At 49.3% G+C, this 25,836-nt stretch overlaps 1 protein-coding gene across 1 annotated transcript in view; it reads right to left on the bottom strand.

Annotated features, from left to right (window-relative positions):
- Positions 1-18,213: 18,213 nt before the first annotated feature.
- Positions 18,214-25,836, bottom strand: part of LOC149336715 (uncharacterized) — a 68,352-nt gene continuing 60,729 nt past the window's right edge. Inside the window, exons 6-8 of the mRNA XM_089554220.1 lie at positions 24,947-25,105; positions 21,463-21,532; positions 18,214-18,374 (exon numbers count right to left, since the gene is read on the bottom strand). Of these exons, the coding sequence (XP_089410346.1) occupies positions 18,262-18,374; positions 21,463-21,532; positions 24,947-25,105 (342 nt within the window). The 3' untranslated portion in view covers positions 18,214-18,261. The remainder of the gene's footprint in view (positions 18,375-21,462; positions 21,533-24,946; positions 25,106-25,836) is intronic.

Raw genomic sequence — 25,836 nt, 5'->3', positions numbered from 1 at the left:
GCTGACATTTGCCCCACTCCGCAGGAGAAAAGATGCTACGAATGCGGAGTACGCAATCCTCCACCAGGACACGTCGATTGCAAAAAGCACTGCATCGTCTGCGACACATCGAACCACTCCACCATTGAGACGAACTGCTCGGCAAGACAGAAGAACTACACCAAAAGAGGGAAAAAGACAAGCAAAGCTGATGAAGCCGTAAACCGACGCCATCCTTATGGGGACATTGCTGCACAGCGCACTCTTCTCGATGTGCAGAAGAACCAACGGACTGAGGAGAAGCAAAAGACGACACAGAAGAACAAGGCTGAGCACGAGAACAAGACTGAACATCGACCCAGGAATCAGCATCAGCCCCAGCTAAACCAAACCCAAGTCGACGGGCCGGGAGAACCGCAAGGATATAGCAGCAGCACAACACTGCCCACGGAAGGGAATCAGAACAACGGTCCAAACAAGGCACTCACCGTCCTTCCAAAGAAACCTGGGAACCGAAACACAGAAGAATGGCCACCCCTCGCACCACTGAGGAAGGAAACTCCAGTGGCCACCACGGCTGCCCAGACACCTTTGGAGCAGGCCATGGAGACCGAGAGCCCAGAACCGTCGGACACACAAGATACGAAAAACCACACGGAAAAGCACATCGAGGACTCCGTGAACGCCGGAGATCAGAATTTGGAACGCGATTTCGCACAACTTCAACCTCTTCGGGGGCCCAGTGGTACCAAGATAGACGCCACCGAGCCACGGGCCTGTACATCGAACGCCAGTGATTGCGCAGCCCACATCCAGGAGACCCAGGAGACACAGTTACTCCGGAAGGCTACACCCGAGAAAGGAGCCGGCCCTGCTGAAAAGGGTGAGTTGTCTGTCCAAGCAGCCTCCGCTCCTACCCCATATCCAACCACTGACCCCCCCATTACACCTCAAGCGGCTGTAAAGCAGTACATACGTTCCGCTGAATTTCGCTCAGAAATAACTAGCATAATCAACACTCTAGCTTCTGAACAACTCGGAGCGATGCAGCAACAGCTCATACTAGCTCAGGCACAGTTGATACAGGCCATGACTGACAGGATAGAAGCTACGATTAACACACGCATGGAAAAACATGAAGCCGGCATCAACAAGCTTTTCGAACTTGTACCTCATCAGGAATTTCCTCGCAAGCAGCGCGCAGTTCAACCCGCTGCCTGTCCTCATCCATTATCTCCATACTAGCAACATAGCGCAGAAAAATAGCACGCGAAAAGGTCGGCGACGACGCCAATCCACTACACCAACAGGAACAATTATATGGTAATGGAACTGTCGCAGCATACGCCGAAAACAAGCACAACTAGCCGCATATATCGCAAACTCCCCAAATCCCCCCCCCCCATGTCATTGCTCTGCAAGAGACGGAAACAAATCGCATTCATATCCGCGGTTATCAGACAGCAGCCCTTGCACCAGGTACGGCAATCCTCACACTCGCATCCATGCAGGTGCTAGACCGCACACCGACAAACACGCCCGACAACAAGGGCACTCAATATACCGCGATAGAGCTCAGCTCACCGGGACACACATATGGCCTCACTATTCTTAACATATACAGAAATCCTAAAGATAAAGAAAGGCAGAGTTATTCCGGGCATCCTGGGCTCCTATCGTTCCTCATAGCTCCTTGTGGTGGGTGATTTTAATGCACGTCATACGCACTGGGGATACACCTCGGATACCCCAAAAGGTAACCTCATTTCTACCGCAATGACTGATTACAACCTAAGCCTGATCACAAACCCCACCGTACCCACTCGCATTGGCACAAGTGTCACTCCCGACACCACACCCGATCTCACATGGGCCACACCGAACATAATCGTTAAATCTCACACGGTGCTCCAAGACAGCCTTAGAAGTGATCACTTTCCAGTCTTCACTATTATTGCTTATGATTCCAAAATTTTCAACCATCGTTCGCAGCTTTTCACTGACTGGGATAAATTGTGCTCATACTTTGCAGCTGATTCTACGGAACCCCGTATTGTCACTGACTGGACAGACCGTCTGGTGAAGGCCATCCAGGAGAACAGCAAAATCATTAAAAATACCCCTAAGGCACCGCAGGTTGATCCGCATCTGGCTCATCTATGGGAGGCCCGACAGGGACTTCTCAAGCGCTGGCGTCAACAGCGACACACTCGCAAATTGAGACTCCGCATAGCCGCTCTCACTCGCGAGGCAAAAGAATACGCGAACGCGATAGCCCGCGCAAATTGGGCAACCTTTTGTAACGATCTCAAGGGTACATTAAGCACCAAACAAACGTGGTCCCTCCTAGACGCTCTCTTATATCCAACAACCACTAAATCTCACACACAAGTAAACACACAACGTCTAATACAACTAGAGCTCCAAAAGGGCACCGACGTAATTGGCCAACTACGGGGCACTTATACGGGACCCACAACCCTTCAGTCAGCAGATTCACCCAATATATCTGCACCTAACCCAGCACTTGATGCCGATATCACCTTAAACGAAGTCCTCCGAGCACTCTTCAGTATTCACCGCTCTACGGCGCCGGGGCCGGATGGCATAACGTACAAGGAACTACTCAGTCTGGACGAAGCCTCCCTCCAGAAACTCACGGAGCTCTTTAATAACCACTGGCAAGCTGGGACGCTCCCATCAGCCTGGACCTATGCCAGCATGCGATTTATACCCAAACCGGGTAAACCCCTCACCCTTCAAAATTTGCGCCCGATCTCCTTAACGAGCTGTGTCGGCGAGCTCTTGAGCATGTCATTCTCAATCACCTGCAACCATTTCTAGAAACAACAGGCTTTCTCTCCAACGTTCAATTCGGCTTCCGCCCAAACATCTCGGCGCAAGACGTACTTCTTGCCCTTAAAGAGTCCCTCTTTTGCACCAAGCGCCGTACAACCAGTACGCGAGCCATACTGGCCCTGGATATTCATAAGGCTTTCGACACAATAAGCCATGACCATATCCTCACGACATTAGCCACTACGAGATGCGGCATCCGCATATGGCAATATATTCGGGCCTTCCTTCAGGGACCCACGGCAGAACTCTATATTGCCTCCCAGCTTTTCCCCCTGCCTAACCGGGATACCCCACAAGGGGTGGTTCTGTCACCTGTACTTTTTAACATTGCCATAGCGCCGCTGGCAAAGGCCCTTGCTTCTATCCCAGGGCTCCACACAGCCATATACGAAGATGATATTGCCCTTTGGACAACGGGAGGATCCCTTGGAACAGCCCAGGATATCCTGCAATCTGCCATAGACATCACCACCACTCATTTAGCAAACACAGGCCTCCGTTGCTCTCCAAATAAATCGAAGCTCCTGCAATTGAAGCCCCTCCCTAGTGACCCCCATATTGAACTGCACATATACGGGAATCCAGTGCCCATTGTGCCTCAGGTGAAGATTCTCTACCTTCTCATTAACAACAAACTCGATGCAACCGCCACCCTTCAGCTCTTGCAAAGACAGAACAAATAGGTCGCTGCACTTATCAGGCGGGTGACAGCATGCAATCATGGTCTGACTGAACGCGAGACCCTCAATATGACAAATGCACTAATCATTATCCGCATTACATACCACCTCCCATACCACATACTCACTAAGCGGCAAACACAACAGGCAGACATCCTAATACGCACGGCTGTCACCTCCGCCCTACGTCTTCCACGGACCGTTAGCACGAAACGTCTCCTGGCCACTTGTACCCACAATACAGCGATCGAATTAATAGAGGCTCAACGCACCAACCAATTAGTTCGCCTGAGCCGCACAGAAACAGGACAATGCCTACTGCGACAGCTACGTCTCAATCCACCCATTACCACCCCAACAAGTCCTACACTTTACATGATTTCTCTGCGCACTCAGGATCACATAAATCAGAAGCACAACCCCGCAATATGAGCGCTAGTCTCCATCAGGGTAGGCGGCAGGCACGAGCGAGCTATTACACGAAAACATACAGCAACCGCACAGATATCCTTTATGTCGACGCGGCAGAAAATTCGAAGCCAGGATATTTCACGGCAGTCGCAGCCTATGAAGACGGCACAGTGGGGGCCGCCGCCACTATCCGGACTAATTCGCCTGCAGAAGCCGAAGGAGCCGCCATCGCACTTGCGCTGGCCCACTCCACCACTGACAAAAACGTAACCGAAATTTGCACAGATTCCCAGACCGCTTACCGCCACTACGTAAAGGGCGTGGCGACGCCGGCAACACATCGTATTCTTGCCACAGTCACCTCTCTCGACAGAACGGTTACTCTGTCGTGGGTCCCTGGGCGTGCCTCGATCCCCGGTAATGAGCGCGGTCAGCGCTGGCCCGAGAACTCTCCTCCTTGTCCCCGGATGATCAGGCACCCAACCCTGCGCAAGAGGTCCCATCGGTCCTCTCTACATGTCATCAAATCAAAACATTCTACAAACTCAGCCGCATGACACTGCCATTACCCCGCAGTGCCTTGTCGACCTCATCCAGCGCCAAATGGCGACAATTCAAGACAGGCTGCTTTATTTCCCCTACCGTCTACCGTCTCTCATGCTTTCACCCCACTTTTCCTCCTGATTGTAACACCTGTGGCGTGCCCAGATCCACACTTTTCCACTACCTTTGGGAATGTCCTTTCCCTAAGGCAGTAGCCCCCATCCCCAATCCCACTCATTCTTCCTGGGAGGCTGATTTAGGAACCGCTCAGCCCGCCGGACAGAAATGGTTGGTGGATCGGGCTTTACGTGAAGCACAAGCCCGTGGACTCCTTTACCAGTAGGGGACCACCCTGGAAGATTTTTTTGTGTAATAAAGATGTTCCCATCCATCCATCCATCCATCCATCCATCCATCCATCCATCCATCCATCCATCCATCCATCCATCCATCCATCCATCCATCCATCCATCCATCCATCCATCCATCCATCCATCCATCCATCCATCCATCCATCCATCCATCCATCCATCCGTCCGTCCGTCCGTCCGTCCGTCCGTCCGTCCGTCCGTCCGTCTGTCCATCCATCCATCCATCCATCCATCCATCCATCCATCCATCCATCCATCCATCCATCCATCCATCCATCCATCCATCCATCCATCCATCCATCCATCCATCCATCCATCCATCCATCCATCCATCCATCCATCCATCCATCCATCCATCTCTCTGGGGAGGTGTCTGGAGGGAGAGGTTGTGTGAGGAGGGTGGATAAAGAGGAGTCCACCACAGATGCTGTCGCTTCATCACCCGTGCATGCAGCGTCCACCCATACGGCGTCCGGCTCGGAGCCGTATGATCGATGGAATGCATTCCTTCGCACGGGCCCTGTGGCGCTGCTCATGGTGGGACGGGTGCATATTCCTCGGGAGCGGCCTGATGAGGAGCTCCCGGTGAAGGGATCGTGGGATGGCGAGGAGGGTTGGGTCGTTGGCAAGTATTCTGATTCCGAGGGAGCACAGGATATACTGACCTGTGGAGGTTCGTGTCAGCCTGATGTATTGGGCCTGTGGGTGGGCCTCCACCCTTTGTGGAGGCCCAGGCCCAGTAATCTGTCAGTAGGTGTGTTGAGGGAAAGGTGAAGTGCTACCTTGAATGCCTTGCCAATCAAAGCATCCAAAGCGTTTATGTCATGTTTGGATAGTTGTAAGTATGGGGTAGTGTACAGCACGCGGCTGAGGACAAAGACATGAATGAGGCGACATAGGTCGCGCTCCTTCTTGCCTCTATCATTTCCCGAAACTCTTCGGATGAGGAGCGATATCGCGCCTACAACTTGCTTGAGTTTCTTGAGGGTGGTGGCGTTTTTGCCATCGTTCTGGATATGGAGGCCCAATAGACGGAGGGTGCCAACCTGAGGTACCGGGTCATCATTCAGTTCAATGGTAATGGGGGAGCGGTGGCAGCGGTGGTTCTTAGGCCGGATGAGGAAGAGTTCGGACTTCTCTGGGGAGCAAGACAGTCCGATGGCCCGTGCGTAATTTTGGGTGAGTGTGGCTGCTCCCTGTAAGGTGTTCTCTATGCCGCCGTCAGTGCCGTAGGTGGTCCACAGGGTGATATCGTCGGAATAAAGGGTGTGCTTCAGGTGGGGAATAGTTGCCAATTTTCTGGCTAGGGTGATGAGGGTAATGTTAAATAGAAACGGGGGAAAGGACGGACCCTTGAGGGGTATCGAAACTCTGAAGCGTGTAGAAGGGGGAAGACAGAGGGCCGAAGTCTATCAGCCGTGCGGTCAGAGAGGAACGCTTGAATATAGGCGTACGTGCGCACACCCACATTCAATGGTGAAAGGGCAGTCATGATCGCCTGATTTTCAATGCGATACAACCGAAAAGCTGCATTTGTGCTTGGAGTTACGTCATGGCTGTCGCAGTTGGCGCACAATGCACTGAGCACCACGATAACGGTGGAGGCATTCGGAGGTCCATACACTGCCTGTACGGAGGCGGAGGAGGACACGCGGGTGTAGTGAATACGGTGCTTTCTTAGAAGGTCGCTTTAGAGACATGTACTGTGGTGTCCATTCCTTTCGGGTATACACCAAGAAACGAGAGACAGGCATTTCCTTTCCTTAAAACCAATTTTCAATTTGTTTCATGTTCCTTATTGCCCTTACGGCGCGGTTCGGGTATCCACCACGATATGAGAGAGACAGGCGTAGTTTCCTTTCCATAAAACCAATTTTCTTTTCATTTTCCCTCCCGTACGGCGCGGTTCGGGTGTCCACCGAGATATGAGAGTTTCCAAGCAACACCATGGCGCAGACTACAGACACACTCTCTCCCCTGACCCCTTAACCTATCCCACTATCATCCCTCCTTCCCCAATCCGGCATGCGCCCTATGCCCAGAACCCTTCGCCTCTTCCCTCCACATCCTTTCCCTCTGCCCGTCGGACCCTCCCCCGCAGGACCTAGAGAACCTCAAGACCTGGGAGGACTGGGAGACCCTGCTGCGCTCGGATGACCCGGCCGTGCAGACCATCGCCACCGGCCGCGCTGCCAGTGTTATGGACCTTAGGAACATAAACACTTGAGTGCAGTGGGGTCGTGCGTGGACCCTGGGGCGTGCCCCGAATTCTTCTTCTATGTAAGTTTCTCTCTCTCTCTCTCTTTCTGGCGCACTGATTGTCTTTTATTTTTTATTTCTGGTATTTTATTGCTTTCATTTCTTTTCTTATTCTCGTTTCTGCTCTTATTTTTATTCGTTTTTTTATTACGGAGTCGGCGGCCACCTGCGCTGCGCGTGACGTCACTCGGTTTCGCGCATGCGCAGAAGTGGCAAATCTGGCCTCCGGCTCACGCGTAGCGCGGTGTTGACGACCCTAGTGAAGCTTTTCGCTTCAAAAGTAGAGTGGGTTACTGAAAGCTCCGAGGAGCACTATCAGCCATTAAGCGTTTACAAGAAGAGTAGGCATTACTGGAAAGACCACGCGCGAACACTGCAGCCCTGTGCTCACACTTTAAAGGGACGCTTGAGGGCGAGAGAGAGAAAAATATTATTTGAAGAGGAATTCGGGGCACGCCCCAGGGTCCCCGCACGAGCCCACTGCACTCAAGTGTTTATGTTCCTAAGGTCCATAACACTGGCAGCCCGGCCGGTGGCGATGGTCTGCACGGCCGGGTCCTCCGAGCGCAGCAGGGTCTCCCAGTCCTCCCAGGTCTTGAGGTTCTCTAGGTCCCGCGGGGGAGGGTCCGCGGGGCAGAGGGAAAGGATGTGGAGGGAAGAAGCGAAGGGTTCTGGGCATAGGGCGCATGCCGGAGTGGGACACAAGAGCACTTTTTGGGAAAATCGGGGCTTGGAGCAGCGTCCTGCAGTTTTTCATGCTGTATGCTCAAATATCAAACTCAAATATTTAAGTCAAAACAGCGTCCACAGCGGGGAGCCCGCTCACCGGCGTATCGTTTTGGGCCCCTGCTCCATGGGCCTTGAGGGAAATGTGGCAGCTGACGCCGCCTCCCGTATGCTCTCTCACCGGACATTCCCCTCCGACCCCGACAATCAGGAACTCGAATTCACTCCTGCTTACTCCTCAGAGACATTGTTTTCTTTATCAATCTGGCCAAGGTCTTGATGCCTACCCGTGTAAAGGTCTCTCAAAGGCGGAGGAGCGGCTGCTGCTTCGGCTGTATACTAATACCTTTGTGTGCCCGGCACCTGTAAAACACTTCAACCCTTTTTTCTCGGACAGCTGTCCGCACTGTGTGAAGTCTTCGGACATCTACCACATGGTGTGGGCCTGCCCCATCAACACTGCTATCCCCCTCACCTCAACCCAACTCGGGTGAACTGGGAGGCGACCCTGCTCGGCTGCTCTGACCTGCAGGCCCAACGGGCCTTGGTCGCGCGAGCCCGGGCGGCGGCCGACGCCACTGGAGTCCCGAAGTAGGGACCTCCACCAAGTACTTGTAAGGGCTGACCCCTCTGGGTCAGGCCATGCATAACCTCCTGAAGTGTTTGTGTACATAAATGTTTTGGACCACCACAACACAGTAGAATGAATTACTCAGCGGGCGCGAAAGTTACAAGCGTGCTCGGCTGTCATCGAACAGAATCCCTGCCGCTCTCGGCCGTGCTCAATTTAAAGCTGGTAGCGAACAATCTAAAATCAGCTCCGCTTGGATGCGATCAATCGAGATAAATTCTGTCGCGTCTTGCATCACAAACAAAGCGAAAAAGCCGCGTGCAATACCGATTTTAGAACGCAGCTCTTGGGTGACCGTTTCTGCGTCTCGCGGCGTCGCCGTCGCCGTTGTCCGTTGTAACCAGCAGTGGACACCCTTTAATCTGCGAAAGCAATGGTGCGGGAGCTTGTAAAGGAAAAAGTAAAAGCGCAACCTACACCCCTCTTTAACAACAGGCGCGCCAGTGGGGTGCGCAGCTGTGCATAGCAACCGTGACGTTACACAGTAGCGGTAGAACGAGCGCGCGCGCGTCAGCGGTGGCAGCTACACCGCCGCTCCTTCGCCAGACGTCTCGTTGCAGTCGAGTGAGTGAGACGCACGGCTCTGAAGCGGCCCAGTGACTCCGCGCCAAGGGGTTCCGGAAAGCGGCAGCGGGTTGACCACAAGGCTTTCGCTAAGCACAGTTTATAATTGCCGAAATGCCTTCGGTATTTTAGAGCGCAGTCTTTGGCGCTCTTTTCTGCGTTTCGCGGCGTCACCGTCGCCGTTGCCGTCACCGTTGTCGGTTGTAACTAGCAGTGGACACCTTAGTCGCGCTTTAAGCAGCGAAATCATGGACCGGGAGCTTGGAAAGAAAAGGAAAGTCCCATAACTGCCCTCTTCGAGCAGTAGACACCTCAATCGTTCTTTAAGCTACGTGGCGGTAGTGACAGAAGTGTGCTGCACGCGTTAGCATTGACAAAGGTGTGCAATTTTAAAGAAAGGAAGGGCGCATAACGCTCCCTAGGTCAGTGGACGCCTGATTCGCCCTTATAGGTACGTAAGGTGATCAGAGAGATATGGGCTGCATGCGTTAGCGCTAACGGTGAGCGAACTCTCGCGATCAACCATTAACTGCCCCCTGCCAGGGTGGCAGGGTGGGTGGGGAATTTAATGTATGCATATAAAGACAAACAGGAATTTCTTACGACTTATGCTAGAGAACATCCCGTTCCTCACGCTCGTAACACTTCCCACAGCTGTGACAACTTCGCTAAATACTTGCATAAACCTCATCTTTAAGAACCAGGCATTGGTGCAGCAAGTCGAGCATATACATCTATTTCTCCGACCACAAGGGTTCCTTCATGACAACCAAGAACTGTTTGTGGAGTGTTTTGTGAAGAAGGAAATTGTGGGAAAAAAGCAAGTTGTCTGTAATTGTACATACGTGTCTTGCTCGAATTCAATGCTTCAATCTTTCGAAAAGCTGAAACAGCTGATCAGCTGCGCTCAAATATCACATTAGGAAGTAACGTAATGGTCGGCAATTTTTTGGTAGGGCGGCCGAATGCAATCTGTTTCTCAGCAATAAAATTTATTATGTGCTGCAAATAATCCAAAGAGCTGCAAAAAGGCGCTGTTTGTGTTATCCCCTATTTTTCCTGTGTGTGTCTTTTGCGCGATTCTGAACTACAAATAATCCCGGCCGTGGCGGTTGAATTTCTTCGGAGGAGAAATTCTAGAGGCCCGCGTACTGTGCGATGTCAGTGCACGTTAAAGAACCCCAGGTGGTCAAAATTTCCGGAGCCCTCCACTACGGCGTCTCTCATAGCCTTAGTCGCTTTGGGACGTTAAACCCCGTAAACCAACCAACTTAACAATACTAAACGACTCACAAGCTGCATGCCGTAACTACCTAAACGGCAGAATCAGCCACAGCGCGCTCGCATTCTCCGCTCAAGTGGCAAAACCGAAAACAACCAGGCCAAACACACGATACTTTGGGTGCCGGGACATACCGACATTACGGGAAATCAGGAAGCGGATAGGATAGCTCGAGGGTACGCAACAAACCGAGCATCCAACATTCCCGACACCGCTGAGGAACCCGAGCTGTTAGCCCAAAGTTATACAGACATTCTTAACTACTACAGAGGGTACAGTCGAAAATACCCGCCCCCACACAAACAACTCAATAGAGAAGACGCCGCAGCATGGTGACAGTTACAAACGGGACCATTCCCGTGCCTAAACATCCTAAGTAAAATCTACCCCACACAGTAGAAGAGCGAGTGCCCGTGGTGTGGAGACAAACCAACATTATACCATACCACATGGGCATGCCAGAAAGAAAAGAAGAGAAAAGAAAAGGAAAGAAAAGGAAAGAAAAGATTTATTTGAGCAGAGCAGTTACAGCATCTGCTGCAGGGGCAGAGGCTAAAGGCTGTGGCGCCTGACGAGGCCTCTGTCCCTCTGCAGTCGACGGAAGTGCAATACAAATTTGCGCATGACAAGAAGGTAAGTCACATAATCAAAACAAATGTGGGTAAAATATGCCATTATAATCACAACATGAACACAGTATGATAAGTCCAAAAATATGCAAGGATATTATACAGAGATTTTGTTTAGTATACAATACATTGAAGGACACTTATAACAATATATTGAAGGACACTTATAAAAAAACTCTGCCTCTCCCGTAAACGAAAGTAGAGTAAGCATGAAATGTTTACGGGCCTAATGTCATCTCGGTGGACACCCGAACCGCACCGTACAGGAAGGGAGGAACGCCACCACCCGTTCAGCGCGATGCCTTGCCATTTGAACGCAAGGTTTTTTGAGGAAAGGAAATGGCGCAGTAATTCTCTGCCATCTCGGTGGACACCCGAACCGCACCGTAAAAGAAGGGAGGAACGCCACCACCCGTTCGGCACGATGCCTTGCCCTTTGAACGCAGCGCTTCTCCACCGGATCACGTACGACAACGAAGTGCAACATGCAATTTATGTGGTTTTTGCACGCGTTATTAGAAATCGGAAATTATAATTCCGTGCGTTATCAAACCCACAGCTCCACTGATATCTTGATAAACATTGAGAAGGCACTGGCAGCAGTTATTTTTTGTCTCGTTTGGAGACCAACCAGCGCTTGCATGCCGGTCGCGTAGGAGGGCTTACGGAGTCTCGTTAAATCTCGCTAAGTCTCGTACGGTGCCCGGATGTTCTCGTTTCAGAGCCCGGATGACTGGAATTCAGTGCCCGGATGACTCGATTTCAGTGCCCGGATGACTCGATTTCAGTGCCCGGATATCTGGATTTCAGTGCCCGGTTGACTCGATTTCAGTGCCCGGATGATGGCTCTCGGTCTCGGCGTGACGTCACCACACTGCCGACAACGGGGGCTAAAAGGATTTCATGCTTAACAAAAATAAAGTGAAAAACCATGGTACAAGAGAAGGATACATCCTGTGTATCCATGTCATAGGCACTCGTCACTCCCCGTACAAAACACCTGATATTATTAGGACATCTTTAATGTGCTTTTTGAATGTACTAATATTAGATGCGAAATTCAGTTACCTTCAAGTTTATTAAGAATTGAAGCGATTTGATAAGGAACTGTTTGTTTACCATAATTGGTTCTAGTTTTTGGCATGCGTCTTTTATTGTGTCGGAAAGGATATGTAGAGTTTTCTTCCCTGTCGCAAATGTGCAGCTTCCGGAGTTGTACGAACTGAAGTAGTTTATAGTAGTATAGCTGGTCGGCCGTCAGCATTTTATATTTTAAGAACAAAGGAGAAGTTTGTAGGAGCTGGTAACGTCCATAATAATTTTCATAACAACGTAATATCTTTTTCTGCAGTATTATGAACTTATTGTAATTACCTTTTGTTGTGGTTCCCCACACCATCATCCCATATATTAGTTTTGAATAGAACAGAAAATAGACAAGCTACCCATAATTGAAAACCCGAGTTCGGAACAGTGGGAGAGGATGCTATCCATGCGACATCCTGAAAGTCCAACAAGGACTAGTAAGGTGTGCACGCAGGGCAGCTACCCTCGGCAGAGCCCTGGACTAGGGGAACCGACCCTGACGATAAGATGGAAGACTCCATCTGAAGCCGTAAAAAAGATTTTGTAAAATAGAGCAAATAAACGTTTCCCACCACCACCACCACCAAATTACTCATTGCACAATACTTTATATCCAGTGTTTCTGCAGAGTTTTCGCAACGTTTTTGTGGTATTCGTCTGTAGGCGCTGGAGGCCTTGGTTTAGTCCATCTATAAGTCTACCAGATAGCTTCACGTCCCATGTTTTTCCCGGACAGTACACACCCAATAGTGCATGCATTCTTGCAAGTACATTTAGTTCATGCCTTACCGAGCCTCATTCGAATGTGTCTGATCGTCCGTGTTTGTGGGGATTCGTGCATGAGGAGTATTTGTCTGTTCGTTTCCTACTTGTTTGTTTTCCCCTGAGTTCCTTTTGTACGGTGTCCACGAAACTTTTGTACAAGGACTTAATTTGTATGCTCTTCCCTCCGCCAATGTATCGCTCAGTGGACTTGGATTTAGCGAGAAATGACGTACTCAAGATAGTTCGGAAAATGCCCCTCTCGGTATGTTAAAAAGAAAGTTTTTCTTTAAGCTACACACCGAGGCATTACCAGCTAAAACATGGCTAGAGAAAAAATTGGCAGTGGCTTGGGTCAGCTACGCCAGGATATACGCAGCGAAAGGTACAATATATCCCTGGTTACGTCCAGTTGTTTTGCTTATCGTCGTGGTCCGACGACTCGAGTTTCTCCCGTCTCCTACGCCGCATAGCCTCAGACTCGCTCTCCTTGGCCGCCATGACAGTGCATTTTTTGTTGTTGTTGTTGTGACTGAGAGAAGGATGAAAAGGAAATTGCACGGGCCTGCTACTGGCTCTAGCCAAGCCACCACCGCTGCCAACGTGCAGATAGAGGAGAGGTAAGAGATCAGAGGAAAGAGAAACAGGCAAGAAAAGACGCGGGCTGCATCACCATCATTTATACACCGCTACCCTCCTCCTCCCCGCGCATGCGCAGTAGAGCAGGACGCGCCAGCTGCATGTCGCGCATGCGCAGTCTCTCTCTCGGTCGGAGGCGAGCGGTGCGGCAGCTGTGACGTCACTGGGCGGCTCCTCTCGGTCGGAGGCGAGCGGCCCTGTACGCGGCGCACCAGCTGCGCGGCTGTGGCGTCACTCGGCTCCACTCGTCACTCGGCTCACAAGCGGCGCCGAAGGCCCGCAGAGAAACGGCGAGACTGCGGGTATTGTAGCTGTCGCTACAAGAGGGTATTTTCGTGCCATCTGTTTCCTTTGTGATGCTCCTGAAACGACTGAGCGTTGTGACATCAATTGTAAAGATGCAATATACTCTTCTGGAACATCATGCAAAGGACTGTGCAAAAACAAATCAATTTGACACTGCTTTCCGTACGATATCTCACTGCATTGCCATTTGTTGATGAACCCTTAGATATGTCATTTTTAATTGGTTTAAACAGGCTCTAAAAAACACGCATAATGCACCGACTTTTGAATCTGTTGTTTCTAATTATCGGTTTTCAAGAGAGAGCTGACGCAGTAACTGTCTCACTTATCTCAGTGGACACCGGAACCGCTCCGTAAGGAAAGGAATGAAGGAGGGTGTGAAATATGAAGGAAAAAAAATGTAATAGTGGAGGGAAAAATCGGTTTTTGGGGAAAGGAAATGAAGCATTAACTGTCTCATATATCTCGGTCGACACCCGAACCACGCCGCAAGGGAAGGGTTAAAGGACGGAGTGAAAGAATAACGGAAGGAAGGGGTGCAGTAGTGGAGGGCTCCTGAATGATTTTGACCACCTGGGGATCTTTAACGTGCACTGACATCGCACAGCACACGGGTGCCTTTTGCGGTTACGCCTCCATCGAAACAAAGCCGCCGCGCTACTCCGGCTCAGTAGACGAGCACCTTAACCACTTGGCCACCAGTGCTAAAGACCATTTGTGGAGAATGATTCTACACCTAAAAGAATTTTATGCCCGGACCGAGTTTGAATGTGAGTGGCACTCACTCGTAGCACTGTGTTTTTCATTGCATTTTTTCTAGTTCTTTGTTGCTTAGATGTGTGGTGTTATGATGTGCTATGTGTGGCGCTATATGTGCTCCGAATTGACTCTTTTCTCGCGCTTCGCTGCTTAGGTGTGTTGATTTGCCACTGTTTTCGTAATGTTTGTCGATAACTCAGGTACATGAAACATCGGGTCATTCTAATAAATAGCATGTTGAAAGAAGAGACGACAGCCCTTCGTTGCGCATGCGTTGCGTTCCCGCGTGGCAGACACAAGACCTGGGATCGAACCACAGTGCCGGCCAATTTCTTTTCCTGAGTGGTCATTTTCGTGCGGACAAACTCAGATGATACGCAACGTCCACACCCTCTGCTGGCAGGTCCTGTACACGCCACTCATGAGACAAGAAATTAATTTCCATTCATACATACTTTTATTGCGAAAGCAATACTACTCGCACTTTCAAGCCTTCGCGTGCCCCGGCCGTAGTTGCGTTTGACCTTTAGCGGAGTGAATATGGGCGACCAACTCGCTCCTTCAGATAGCCCGGATGCAGTTACGCCGCGCCGCGCACCTGTGGCGCTACTGCTGCTGTGACGTCATACCAGCTGTAGATTATGTTTTCTTGCTCTCATTCGCAACAACATCAAAAACAAAATACAAAAAATAATTACCGAAGACGCTTTGAGTCGTCGCGCAGAGGTGGCCGGTAGCCACGCGTCACCTGTAGACGCGGCTCACTGCGTTCTTTCAGTTGGAGGCGCTGCGCTTTTGCTTTCGCAACCTACCAGGCTTAACCAAAGCTAAGCCCCCGCCAATTTTTTTATCTTTCGAGACCCGATATATCCTAGGGTAAACTGTCTCGCAGCGCGCATAGTGTCTTGTTTCCCTCGATCAAGAAAAGGCATTCGACTTATTAGAGCATGAGTACATTTACGGTAAGCTGGATGCTTTCGGTTCCCAACCTTAATTCGTGGTCCTCATTAAAGATATGTACAGTCTTTTTCAAAAGTAACCAGGCTGCACGTTTTCCTTCTCAGTCGTCAATTATAGCTATTTAGCCCTCAGGGTCTAAATCTCTGGTATTGTAAGAGGAACCCCTGTTCTCACCTTCAAAGAACTTTTTGATCATTAGGGAAGCCGTGAGGGCTCTGTTATACGAATGAGAAGCAAACCATGGAGCCTGGTTACTATTGACAAAGACTGTACAAGGAAATTTCGAGCACTTTGTTCCTCGATGGCCGGGAAAGTACCGAATTTGATGTTGGCCGCGGCGTCCATCGCGGTTATCCACTCCCCTTATTAGAGGCGTTAAGCGTTACCGCTTGTGCGGGTGATATCACTCTAATTAGCTGTCATTAATTACTCAAAGAGTCATTACATTTTCTGAGGTCTCCACACGCTCGTATCACATCTGCGATACCTTTGCAGCGGCGCTGACATACCCACCGGGGGGTGGACAACCTGCCCGCCGTGTCAAGGGGCCGCCGATTCAATCGTGAGAGGCTGCTCGGGAAGAGCAACCTGGGTCAGAACCCAGGTTCCACCGATGACAACACCTGCAATAGCACCTGCCTTTTGCTACTGCGTCACTGCTCACCTGCCCACTGCGTGGCTTACTTGCCGAGGTGTAGCCGGTGGTAACCAGGCGAGAACCTGAGGAGCCAATTAGGCGGCGCCGCCCCTAAGCGCACCCAGCTAAGCGGGATGAGCAGCAGCGGTTAGGAGGAGAACGTGATTCGGATGGTGGTGGTGGTGGAACTTTATTTCCAGCGGATATAGAGGAGCGACCCGAAGTCACCCCCCGCTTAAACGGCGGCCGCTATCCCTTGGGCAGCGGCGGCGTCTTCAGCCAGCTGGAGGACCTTGATCTGTGTCCCCGGGTCGGGGCTGAGCAATAGAGCCTCCCAATGATCAGAGTCGGTAATGAAGCGACTCGCGGGTAGGGACTGCGGGCAGTTCCAGATCATATGATTTAGATCGGCTTTGGCATCACAATTTTTGCATTTGTCTGAGTAGAGTCCATCCGAATAGAAGCTACACAATTGGGGCGTGATTCGGATGATATTATTGCGAAAGCGCTACTTGCACTTTGCAGGGTGACCACCATGGTGCCGCGGCGGTGACCACCATTGATCTTCATTTGACCTTGATTGCATTAGTTGGATTAGATTGGATTACATTAGATTGGATTGGACTGGACCGGATTGGATTGGATTTATTAGATTAGATTAGATTACATTAGATTAGAGTAGATTACATTGCATTGGAATCGACTGGATTGGATTAGATTGAAATGGATAGCAGTGGACTGGATTGGATTTGATTGCATTGGATTGGATTGGAATGGAATGGATTGAATTTGATTGGACGGGATTGGATTGGATTGGATTGTATAACCGATGCATCAGTCTAACCACAAGCACCACCACCAGCTACACTACCAGCTGTACCATGGCGTAGCTAGCGAATTTTTTTCTCAGTATAGCCATAGTCCTTCAATGCTTTTTAAAAAAGCACTGAAGGACTATGGTATAGCTAAACGGAAGCAGTTGGGATGGTAATTAAGTGCTAGCCTCGCGGCTCCAACCGACAATTGACGTCATGCTAGCGCACATACCCGGCATTTGGCCTAATTACCCAAATCGACTGAACTTTTCTTTAAGGCGAAAACCTTTAATGCGTCATGCTGTCGTTAGCAATCCGTGTCGGTAGCCTTGTCTGCGTCCGAGTCGGCAGCCGTGTCGGCAGCCGTGTCAACAGATGTGTCCGCGTTTTGACGAGTATCCACCGAGATATGCGAGACAGTTACTGCGTAATTTCCTTTCCTCAAATACAATTTTCAATTTCTTCATTACGGCCCCTCTTTCTTCTTTCACTGCCACTTCCTCCCTTCCTCTACGGTGCGGTGAAGGTGTCCACCGAGATGACTGAGAAATACAGCGCTATTTACTTTCCTCAAAAAGCGTCGCGTTCAAAGGGCAAGGCATCGCGCCGAACGGGTGGTGGCGTTCCGTGGACTCCCGCCTTGGCAGCGCTACAACACGCTGTCGCGTTCCACTCCTAAACGCGAAGCTTAAGCGCCATTAACCATCGAAATTCGACCGCCGCGGCCGGGATTGAACCCGCGTCTTTCGGCTGCTGGCCCGAAAGACTGCGCTCGAATTTCGATGGAGGCGAAATTCTGGAGGCCCGTGTGCTGTGCGATGTGCGTGCACGTTAAAGAACCCCAGGTGGACGAAATTTCCGGAGCCCTTCACTACGGCTTCTCTCATAGCCTGAGTCGCTTTGGGACGTTAAACCCCAATCAACCAAACCAACCATTAATTACCAGTCAATTAGTGCTGAGTGATTAATCAGTAATTAGTCATTAATTATTTATTTGTCATTACTTCGCCATAAATTGTGCGTGACGTCATCCAGTGGTGACGTCAGCAGTGTCACATAGGCAAAGTTGCGCGGAAAACGCTTTCGCCTCTGCGCACTTTAGACAGTCAAAGTGCACCCTGAATTTTACTCTTGTTTTTCTGGCATTTCCTGCGCACACAGGATACCACCCCCCTCCCCCCCCCCCCCATCCAGATTGAGCTCTCTGTAATGGTTGTAACCAGCTCCCCCCTCATTTTTATCTTGTTGAGTCCTCCGTGCAACTTCGAAGCATAAATCCTTCTGTTTATAAATCAGAAAGGCGTGCGTTCACAAGCACATTTTACTATTTATTTTATGCGCTAGGCACGTGCGACTATTCCAGCTAGACTCCGTTCTTCCAGGTTCCTTGCCTTGACATAGTGGCATGCAGCGGCCGTAAGTAGCGTTCCTCGTGTACGACGAAGTCTTCCGAGAGGTCCTTAATGTCAGGGCAGCCTGGAAAAAAGAATGGAAGCTCTGTTAAGGAAAAAATAAATCACTGCGTATTCTGTTATGTGGTATTATACTGTATTATACTGGTATTATACAGTCAGCCAAGAGGGATCTAGACATTTACGAATGTGGCACAAGCAAAAGTAGTGACGTTTGTTTCAGCGTATGCAGCAAATTACTTATATTGTTTGAGCCATCCCGTAAGCTGAAGCTATCCTAAAAACATTTCATTTCTTCACATATAAATCGATATGCTGGAGCAATAATCAATATTGGAAAAGAAATGAATTGTACTTTACCGTCGTGCACAAGTTCTTCCCTAGTCTGAAAGAAATAGACAGTGAATATCCTGAGCCGCTGCACGCGGAAAGCTGGAACCACCTCAATGAACTCATAAACCCTGCAAAAACTCCTGGTTGGTTTATGGTTTATGGGGTTTAACGTCCCAAAGCGACTAAGGCTATGAGAGACGCCGTAGTGGAGGGCTCAGGAAATTTCGACCACCTGGGGTTCTTTAACGTGCACTGACATCGCACAGTACACGGGCCTCAAATTTCTCCTCCAAAGAAATTTAGCCGCCGCGGCCGGGATCGAACCCGCGTCTTTCGGGCCAGCAGCCGAGCACCATAGCCACTGAGCCACCGCGGCGGCTGAACTGAAATAAATCTTAATTTTTTTTAATTCATCACGAAGGGAAAAGGGCGAGGCTGTAAATTTCGTAGGCACTGCTGCCACTTTGTGAAGGATGACGGTAGAAAATCAAATGTTCGGAATGGGTCATATAGGTGCGATCTTTTCACAGCATTACTGCGACCTTTAAAGCCTATCATAAATTAACGGCTTGCGACAAGCGGTGTTTACAGTCCCATCAATAACATGCCAATTCAATGCATCATCCAAATTTCTGCCGAGATCTGGTGCGCTTGTGGTTGCGTTTCTAGGCAACCTAAGCTGCCGGTAACAGCATCTCTGCTTTTGTAACTTCCAACTGCTCTGGCTTTCAGCAGCCCCTGAAGCGGCTGCTTATAAGTTCGGAGAGACGCTGTTATCTCCGTTCTTGGCATTGCAAGATCGTCGCGTGGGTTGATTAAACTAGGTTTTAGAAAAATGTTTCGGGATTAACAAAAAGACTTTAAATGAATGTCGCCACCCTTGCTGCCGAGTAGTAGATTTTGAAGGCCTCAAAAAAGAAAAAGTAACAGACTTTTTGCCTTTTCAAGGGCCACCGGCTCAATATGTCCGATGGTAGAACTATCGCAGAGAAAAATAAATTGTAGCGTAGAATGCAGTACAAAATTAGTAAATAAAAGATGACATCACTTTTGCGTATATCAAATCTACACCCTGATTATTTGGCCTAATGCAAAGCAACGCTACTCATTATAATCACCGAAGTAGCGATCTTAACAGGGTATCGAAATCTGAGTTCTCGAAGGTGCGATTTAAATTCCGCTGCGTAAAAAAAATTTTTGCTGACGTTTACTGTTTTCTAAACGCGAATTTGACCGAAATCGGCTGGTAGTTTCAAATTATCAGGATTCACTTTTATTGACTATTGGTAGTGGTGTCTTCTGCTGACGTAGTGTTGCCGCAGCCGATGGCTGCAACTATTCATGGAGTACGGAGGCGGTGAGGGGGTGTATGGCTGGTGGGGACGCTGGTGTAGGTTAGCCCGATGGTTGTGGTGGTGGTGAAACTTTATTACTAGCGGATATACAGAAGCGACCCGAAGTCGCCCCCCCCCCTCTTAAACGGCGGCGTCTTCAGCCAGCTGTAGGAGCTTGATCATCTGTGTCCCTGGGTCGGGGCTGAGCAATAGAGCCTCCCAATGAGCAGAGTCGGCAATGAAGTGACTCGCGGGTAGGGACTGCAGGCAGTTCCAGATCATATGATTTAGATCGGCTTTGCTATCACAATTTTTGGATTTGTTGCTTGGAGAGCGTTTTATCTGCTGGAGGAATCTACTGGGGGCAGGAGGAGCGTCTTACGTGCGATCGATTTACGGTCCCTTACCCATTCATCCGTATCCATCTATACAAGGCAGGCGTCTGGATTAACAGACGCAGCGGCGGCGGGAAGTGTCATCTTTGTGCTCGGACTAATCGGCGGGGCCCCTTGTCATGACGTCATGCGTTACAACGCCAATGAAAACGCTCTGTTGGACATTCATGGCGTCTGCTCCGCCTTGAATGTCAGCCCGTGAACTCCTACTCTAGAATAGAAAGTAAATGCGGGTACTGTCCTGCGTGTTCTATTAATATCCTCGTTCGCCGCGTGAATTACATCTTCAAGCGTGAACCAACTAGCCCAAGTAAAGGTTTTACTTGAGCTAATTTCTTCTACATTGGGCCCTTTCATTCGTCGAAGTTCACCCACCGATACTGCCATTTTGTGCGTTAACCTGATCGTCGCCTCAACCTGGCGGGTTCGATTGGTGTCGCATTGCTTGCGAAGAAAACTGGTGCCGATGGAAGTACAGTACAGTCCATTGTTAAAGGGAACATGCGATCGCGTGCCCTCCGCGCTTCACGAAGCCCTGCCGCCTAGATGCGGTGAGAACAGGCGGCATGAAGCGCATGCGCGGAATGACCAGCCGTTATGCTTACTGCGCATGCGTCTTGTTCCGACAATTCCCATAAGTTCTCGGCGGCAGCGCTCCGCGAAGCACGGAGTGCACGCGATCGCATGTTCCCTTTAATAGTGAACAGTGCTGTACAGTCTATCTTCGGCGTTTTGGAGCCATGTTCAGGACACATCAGGGGCGCATGCAAAATACTGAAGTCCGAGTAGCGTTGGTTTGGTCCTGTGTGTTCTACTAAATGTGTTCTACTAATACTAGGCCAAGCACGAGTTTTACTTAATAAGCGGCCACTCGATGCACCCTGGGTATGGTACTACGGGGGACAGAATACCAGGGTGAAATGCCGGTTCGCGAGCTCGAGAACTACCACTCACTTTTGGTTGATGGGGTGGCAAGGCGTTTGCGAAATTTGATATCCGACTGAAATGTTCACGATGTGCCTTCTGGGAGAACACGAATTAGGAAGAGCATATTGGGCAGGAGTGCTAAAAAACATGAGAAGACCCTTACCTAGAAGACAGATGGTGCGTTCCAGTTCTTCTTTCAGGATGTTCAATACCTTGGCGACGCCCCGTGTTCCCTGCGAAGACAAAAAACCGCGCAAAGAAATGCAAAAAAAAGTAAGACAAGTAACCATCCGGGTGTGATAATCACTGTACATGCAAGCGAGAGCGTAAGCTTTTGCCCGTTTTGTATCTTTTGAAGCTTTGCAGTATATTTTTCACGCCCTACAGCAAGCGGTTTGACTGTAAAAAAGTAGCAGGTAAAAAAAGTTTGCGTCCACTTGTGGGCAATATCAGCCTAAAACAATTTTTATAGCTTTGGGGGACCGCGCAGAACCATAAATAGTTAGTGCGGGTGAAGAGTTTGAACAACAATTTTGTAGTTATTGTGTCTGCGGTAGTAGCGGAAATTGAATGCCTGCGGTAATAGCTGCATTCCTATGCGAGATTCAGTAATACCTAAAGGTCGGTTTAGGGACACGAGAGAGTGCTGCCTTTGATGACTTCTCACTGTGGCTTGTTACAGGTTTTGGCATCCTTCTTCATTGAATTATTTCTCTTGCATTGCAGGCTTCTGAAAATCATACAAATGGCAGAGCTGTTCACGAGATCTCTTTTTATTTTGAAAGGCACATTGTGGCTACAGCTACAAAACTGCGCCGCTTTCTCTTCGCGGCCACGGACATCGGGTTACGAATACTTGACATGAAACATCTACGTGTTTGCTGACAGCCCAAGATGTAGTAGCATTTCCTACAGACTGTCCTGCCTCCCTTATAGAGTTTTGTATTGTTCGCTCTGCCGAAATAATCCTCAGTAACCATGACTATTACGTTGCTCTGGTTTTTATCAATTTACCTTAGAACAATTTGAGTGCATTCGAGGAATCTTATCTTGTTTCGGTATCCATTCCGTTACGACTAACAAACATCTGTTACATCTCCTCATTACATGCCCTGCACAAGCCTATTAGTTCTTGATTTCTATTAGCATGTCTTTAACCCGCATTTGTTCCCTGACCCAGTATGCCATTTTCCTGTCCGTTAAAGTTGCACCTATCATTTTCCGTTCGAAATCCCGCCGCGTTGTCCTTAACTGAAGCCGCACCGTTTTCGCTAGCCTCCATGTTTCTATCGCGTAGGTGAGTAGCGGTAAGGTACAGCTGCTGTATACTTTTGTCTTGTGGGATATTGTAAACTGCCATTGATCTGAGAGAACCTGCCAAATGCGCTCAGCACCATTCTTATTCTTGTAGCTGTTTTCTCTCTCGTGATCCGGATCAGCGGTCACTACATGCCCGATGTAGACGTATTCTCTTACTACTTCCAGCAGCTTGCTACCAATTGTAAAGTGGTGTTCCTTGCAAAACGTTGGTTTTCTGCCTATTGATTTTTAGACCTACCGTTCTGCTGTGCCTGTCCAAATCATCGATCATGCTTTACAATTCATCCCCTGAGTGACCTAGAAAGGCAATATAATAGCGCATCGCAGATTACTAAAGTTCTCTTCATTAACTCTTATCAAAAACTGTTCCCGGTCCAGGCCTCTGAATACCCCTTGCAAACAGGCAATGAATACCATTGGTGAGATGGTGTATCCTTGCTCTACTCCCTTCCTTATAAGATTTTGATCGCTGACTTTATGAAGACCTATGGTGATTGTGCAGTCGTTGTAGATATCTTCCAGTATTTTTACAAGGGGCTCATTTACAGTCTAATTCCGTAATACCTGCACGGCTGCGGAAATTTCGACTGAGTCGAATGTTTGCTCGTAATTTATGAAAGCTATATGCAGGGGCAAGCTATAATCTGTGCATTTCTCTGTCACCTGATTGAAACTACGTTATGGATTGTCCAGTAGCCTCTCTGAAATCCTGCCGGTCATTTTCTTGACTGAAGTCTAAGGTTTTCCCGACTATGTTAGCGACTACCTCAGTAGATACCTTCTAGGCAATGGACAGGCAGTTGATCGCTCTATAATTTTTCAAGTTTTTGAAGCTGCCTTTATTATGGATTAAAATGACGTCGCTCTTTTTCAGAGCTTCCGGTAGGTTCTAGTTCATAAGGCTTTGCGTATACAAGCTGGCTAGCTTTCCTACGACACTCAGCACCATCCTTCAACAGATCTGCCGTTACCTGACCGTCACCTGCTGCTTTCCCCTATGCTTTGCTCCTAAGCCCTTCTTTACTTCTCTGGTTGCTGGCGGGATGTCCTATTGCTGTTCGGTACTACCTTTCTCATTAACGTCCTGATTACGCTGACTACTCTAGAGATTAGTGTAGAACGCTGCGGCTACGTAAATTATCTCATGCATATTGCTATTAACGTTGCGCTTTGTCTCTTAACGCGTGCGTCTGATTTTTGCTATGCCTATAGTTTTCTCTGCACCGCTTTCAGACTACCTCGGCTCTTTAGAGCATGCTAGATTCTCTCCATATTCAACTTCCTTTTTGGTCAGTTACTTTGCGCCTATTGATTATATTTGATAGCTTTGGCAGTTGTATTCTGTGTGTGGGGTAAAAGGCTTTTACTGATGTATATTTGGATAGAACTCAAAAGCAGCGGTGAATGCACCTTACCGGAGTCAATGACGTTGAACGGTTCTCGTGATGTCACGCATAATACCCTAGCGTGACATCGAAGGTGACAGGCAGGTGACTACGTTAAATAGGATTAATCATGACGTCGTGGATATTGGTAAGCGTCATTTGCAGGTGGGACTTCTTTGATGGATATTTACCACTGCATTCTTGAGTTGTATGCGACTTTAGTTCGTTTATCATGCAGGCTTGAAAAGATCATTAGAGGATGGCGTCTCTTATGAGCAAGACAGCGAGCTGCTGGTGATGCTGTGCAACTTTTGCTTCTAATCCGTAGACCTTTAAACACAGACATCGTGGGCCGCCGCCATATTCAACGCTGTACTTAGTAGCTGCGAACACTGAATCACACACTGGAGAAAGCTGAGACACAAAGCTCCTACACACTCTGCCCCGAGTCCAAAATGCAGTTGCAGCGAATGTCATGAAAAGGCCAGTATTCGCGTTGTTATGAAGTTCTGCGCAGATTGCAGAACGCCGGTGGTCGTATGACAGTATGCTTAGCTAAGAATTTTGGCCCAATCAGAGCGCTAATTTCAATACATGGCCATGACGGGTTGGTTATCTGCTCTTCCATTCAACGAACTCTGACCAATGAGCTATGTCTCTCCATCCTAATATATCTAAAAGCTGTCCATTCCCCCGATCAGTGCCTGCATAGTGCAGGAGCCGTGACAACGCTTCTGAAGCTATGAGTGCGTATTCGTATGTTCCAGCGCTGATATCCACCTGACATGTACTGCTGCAGTTGCTGAGAGAAGTTTCCTTTTCACATTTAGTAGCGCTCGTTTAAGAGGATCCAGTATGCACACCTTGAAATACAGTGGTGTTCATACTTCTCAACAGACATAACACGTCTGCAACTCATTAGGAGCGAGTAAGTGCACGTACGTCGTAGGCGAGTCCCCAGAGCACGGGCCTTCCTACGAACACGGCCCTTGCGCCGAGCGAGAGTGCCTTGACCACGTCGGCCCCGGAGCGCACTCCGCCGTCCAGGTACACCTCCATGCGGTCCCCTACGGCCGCCACCACCTCGGGGAGGGCGTCCAACTGCGACATATATATTAGTGTGAGCAGAGAAAAGGAAAGGAAAATAATGTTGCCCAGCCCGCACCGCCTAAGGCACAACGGGCTATCCAGCTGTGACAGAGAGAAGAACTGTTTTGCGGTTTAGCCTTAGCATTAAATATTTTGCGAAACATGTATTTTTTTGCAGGTTGGCACAGCCGCCACGCACCTGAAAGCCCGATTGAGGTGTCCACTGACCCCAAGAACCCATGACGCGCATTTTAGTTTCTTAAAATCAATGGAGTCTACAACGTTGTCAACGCAAATGTCAATGAACCCAATGAACGCCGACGGCCTATTGCTCCGGTGCTCCCTTTCTTCTACACCGTTGTCCACGCCAACGCATGCAGCGCACTTCTCTCTCCCACTACCGCCACGCAGCTCAAAGCGCGATTGAGGTGTCCAATCACACAGGGAGCCAGTTATGCACCGTCTTTTTCTTTCGCAACTCTTTCAGAGGCTTCACGTCCACCTTTTGGCTTTTCGGGGTAGGAGGCTAATAGTGCTGTCGCACGGAAAATCATTCCTAAGCGGTGGATGCCAACTGAGATGTCGGATTGAGAAGAGATGTCCTTTGTAACTATTGTGAGATCACCCAGAATCAGAGGCTAGAAAGGCTAATCTCCCCACCTCTGTACAAAAACCTAACCAAATATCAGGAGGTACTGTAGAGACAACTCTAAACTAAACCTCTTCCCAACCCCGCAGTTCCA

This window comes from Amblyomma mixtum, chromosome 7 (assembly GCF_055824585.1).
Source record: "Amblyomma mixtum isolate Tamu chromosome 7, ASM5582458v1, whole genome shotgun sequence".
NCBI classification, from domain to species: Eukaryota; Metazoa; Arthropoda; class Arachnida; order Ixodida; family Ixodidae; genus Amblyomma; species Amblyomma mixtum.
Note: the sequence above shows the minus strand (reverse complement) of the source record. Positions and strands in the feature narration are given on the sequence as shown.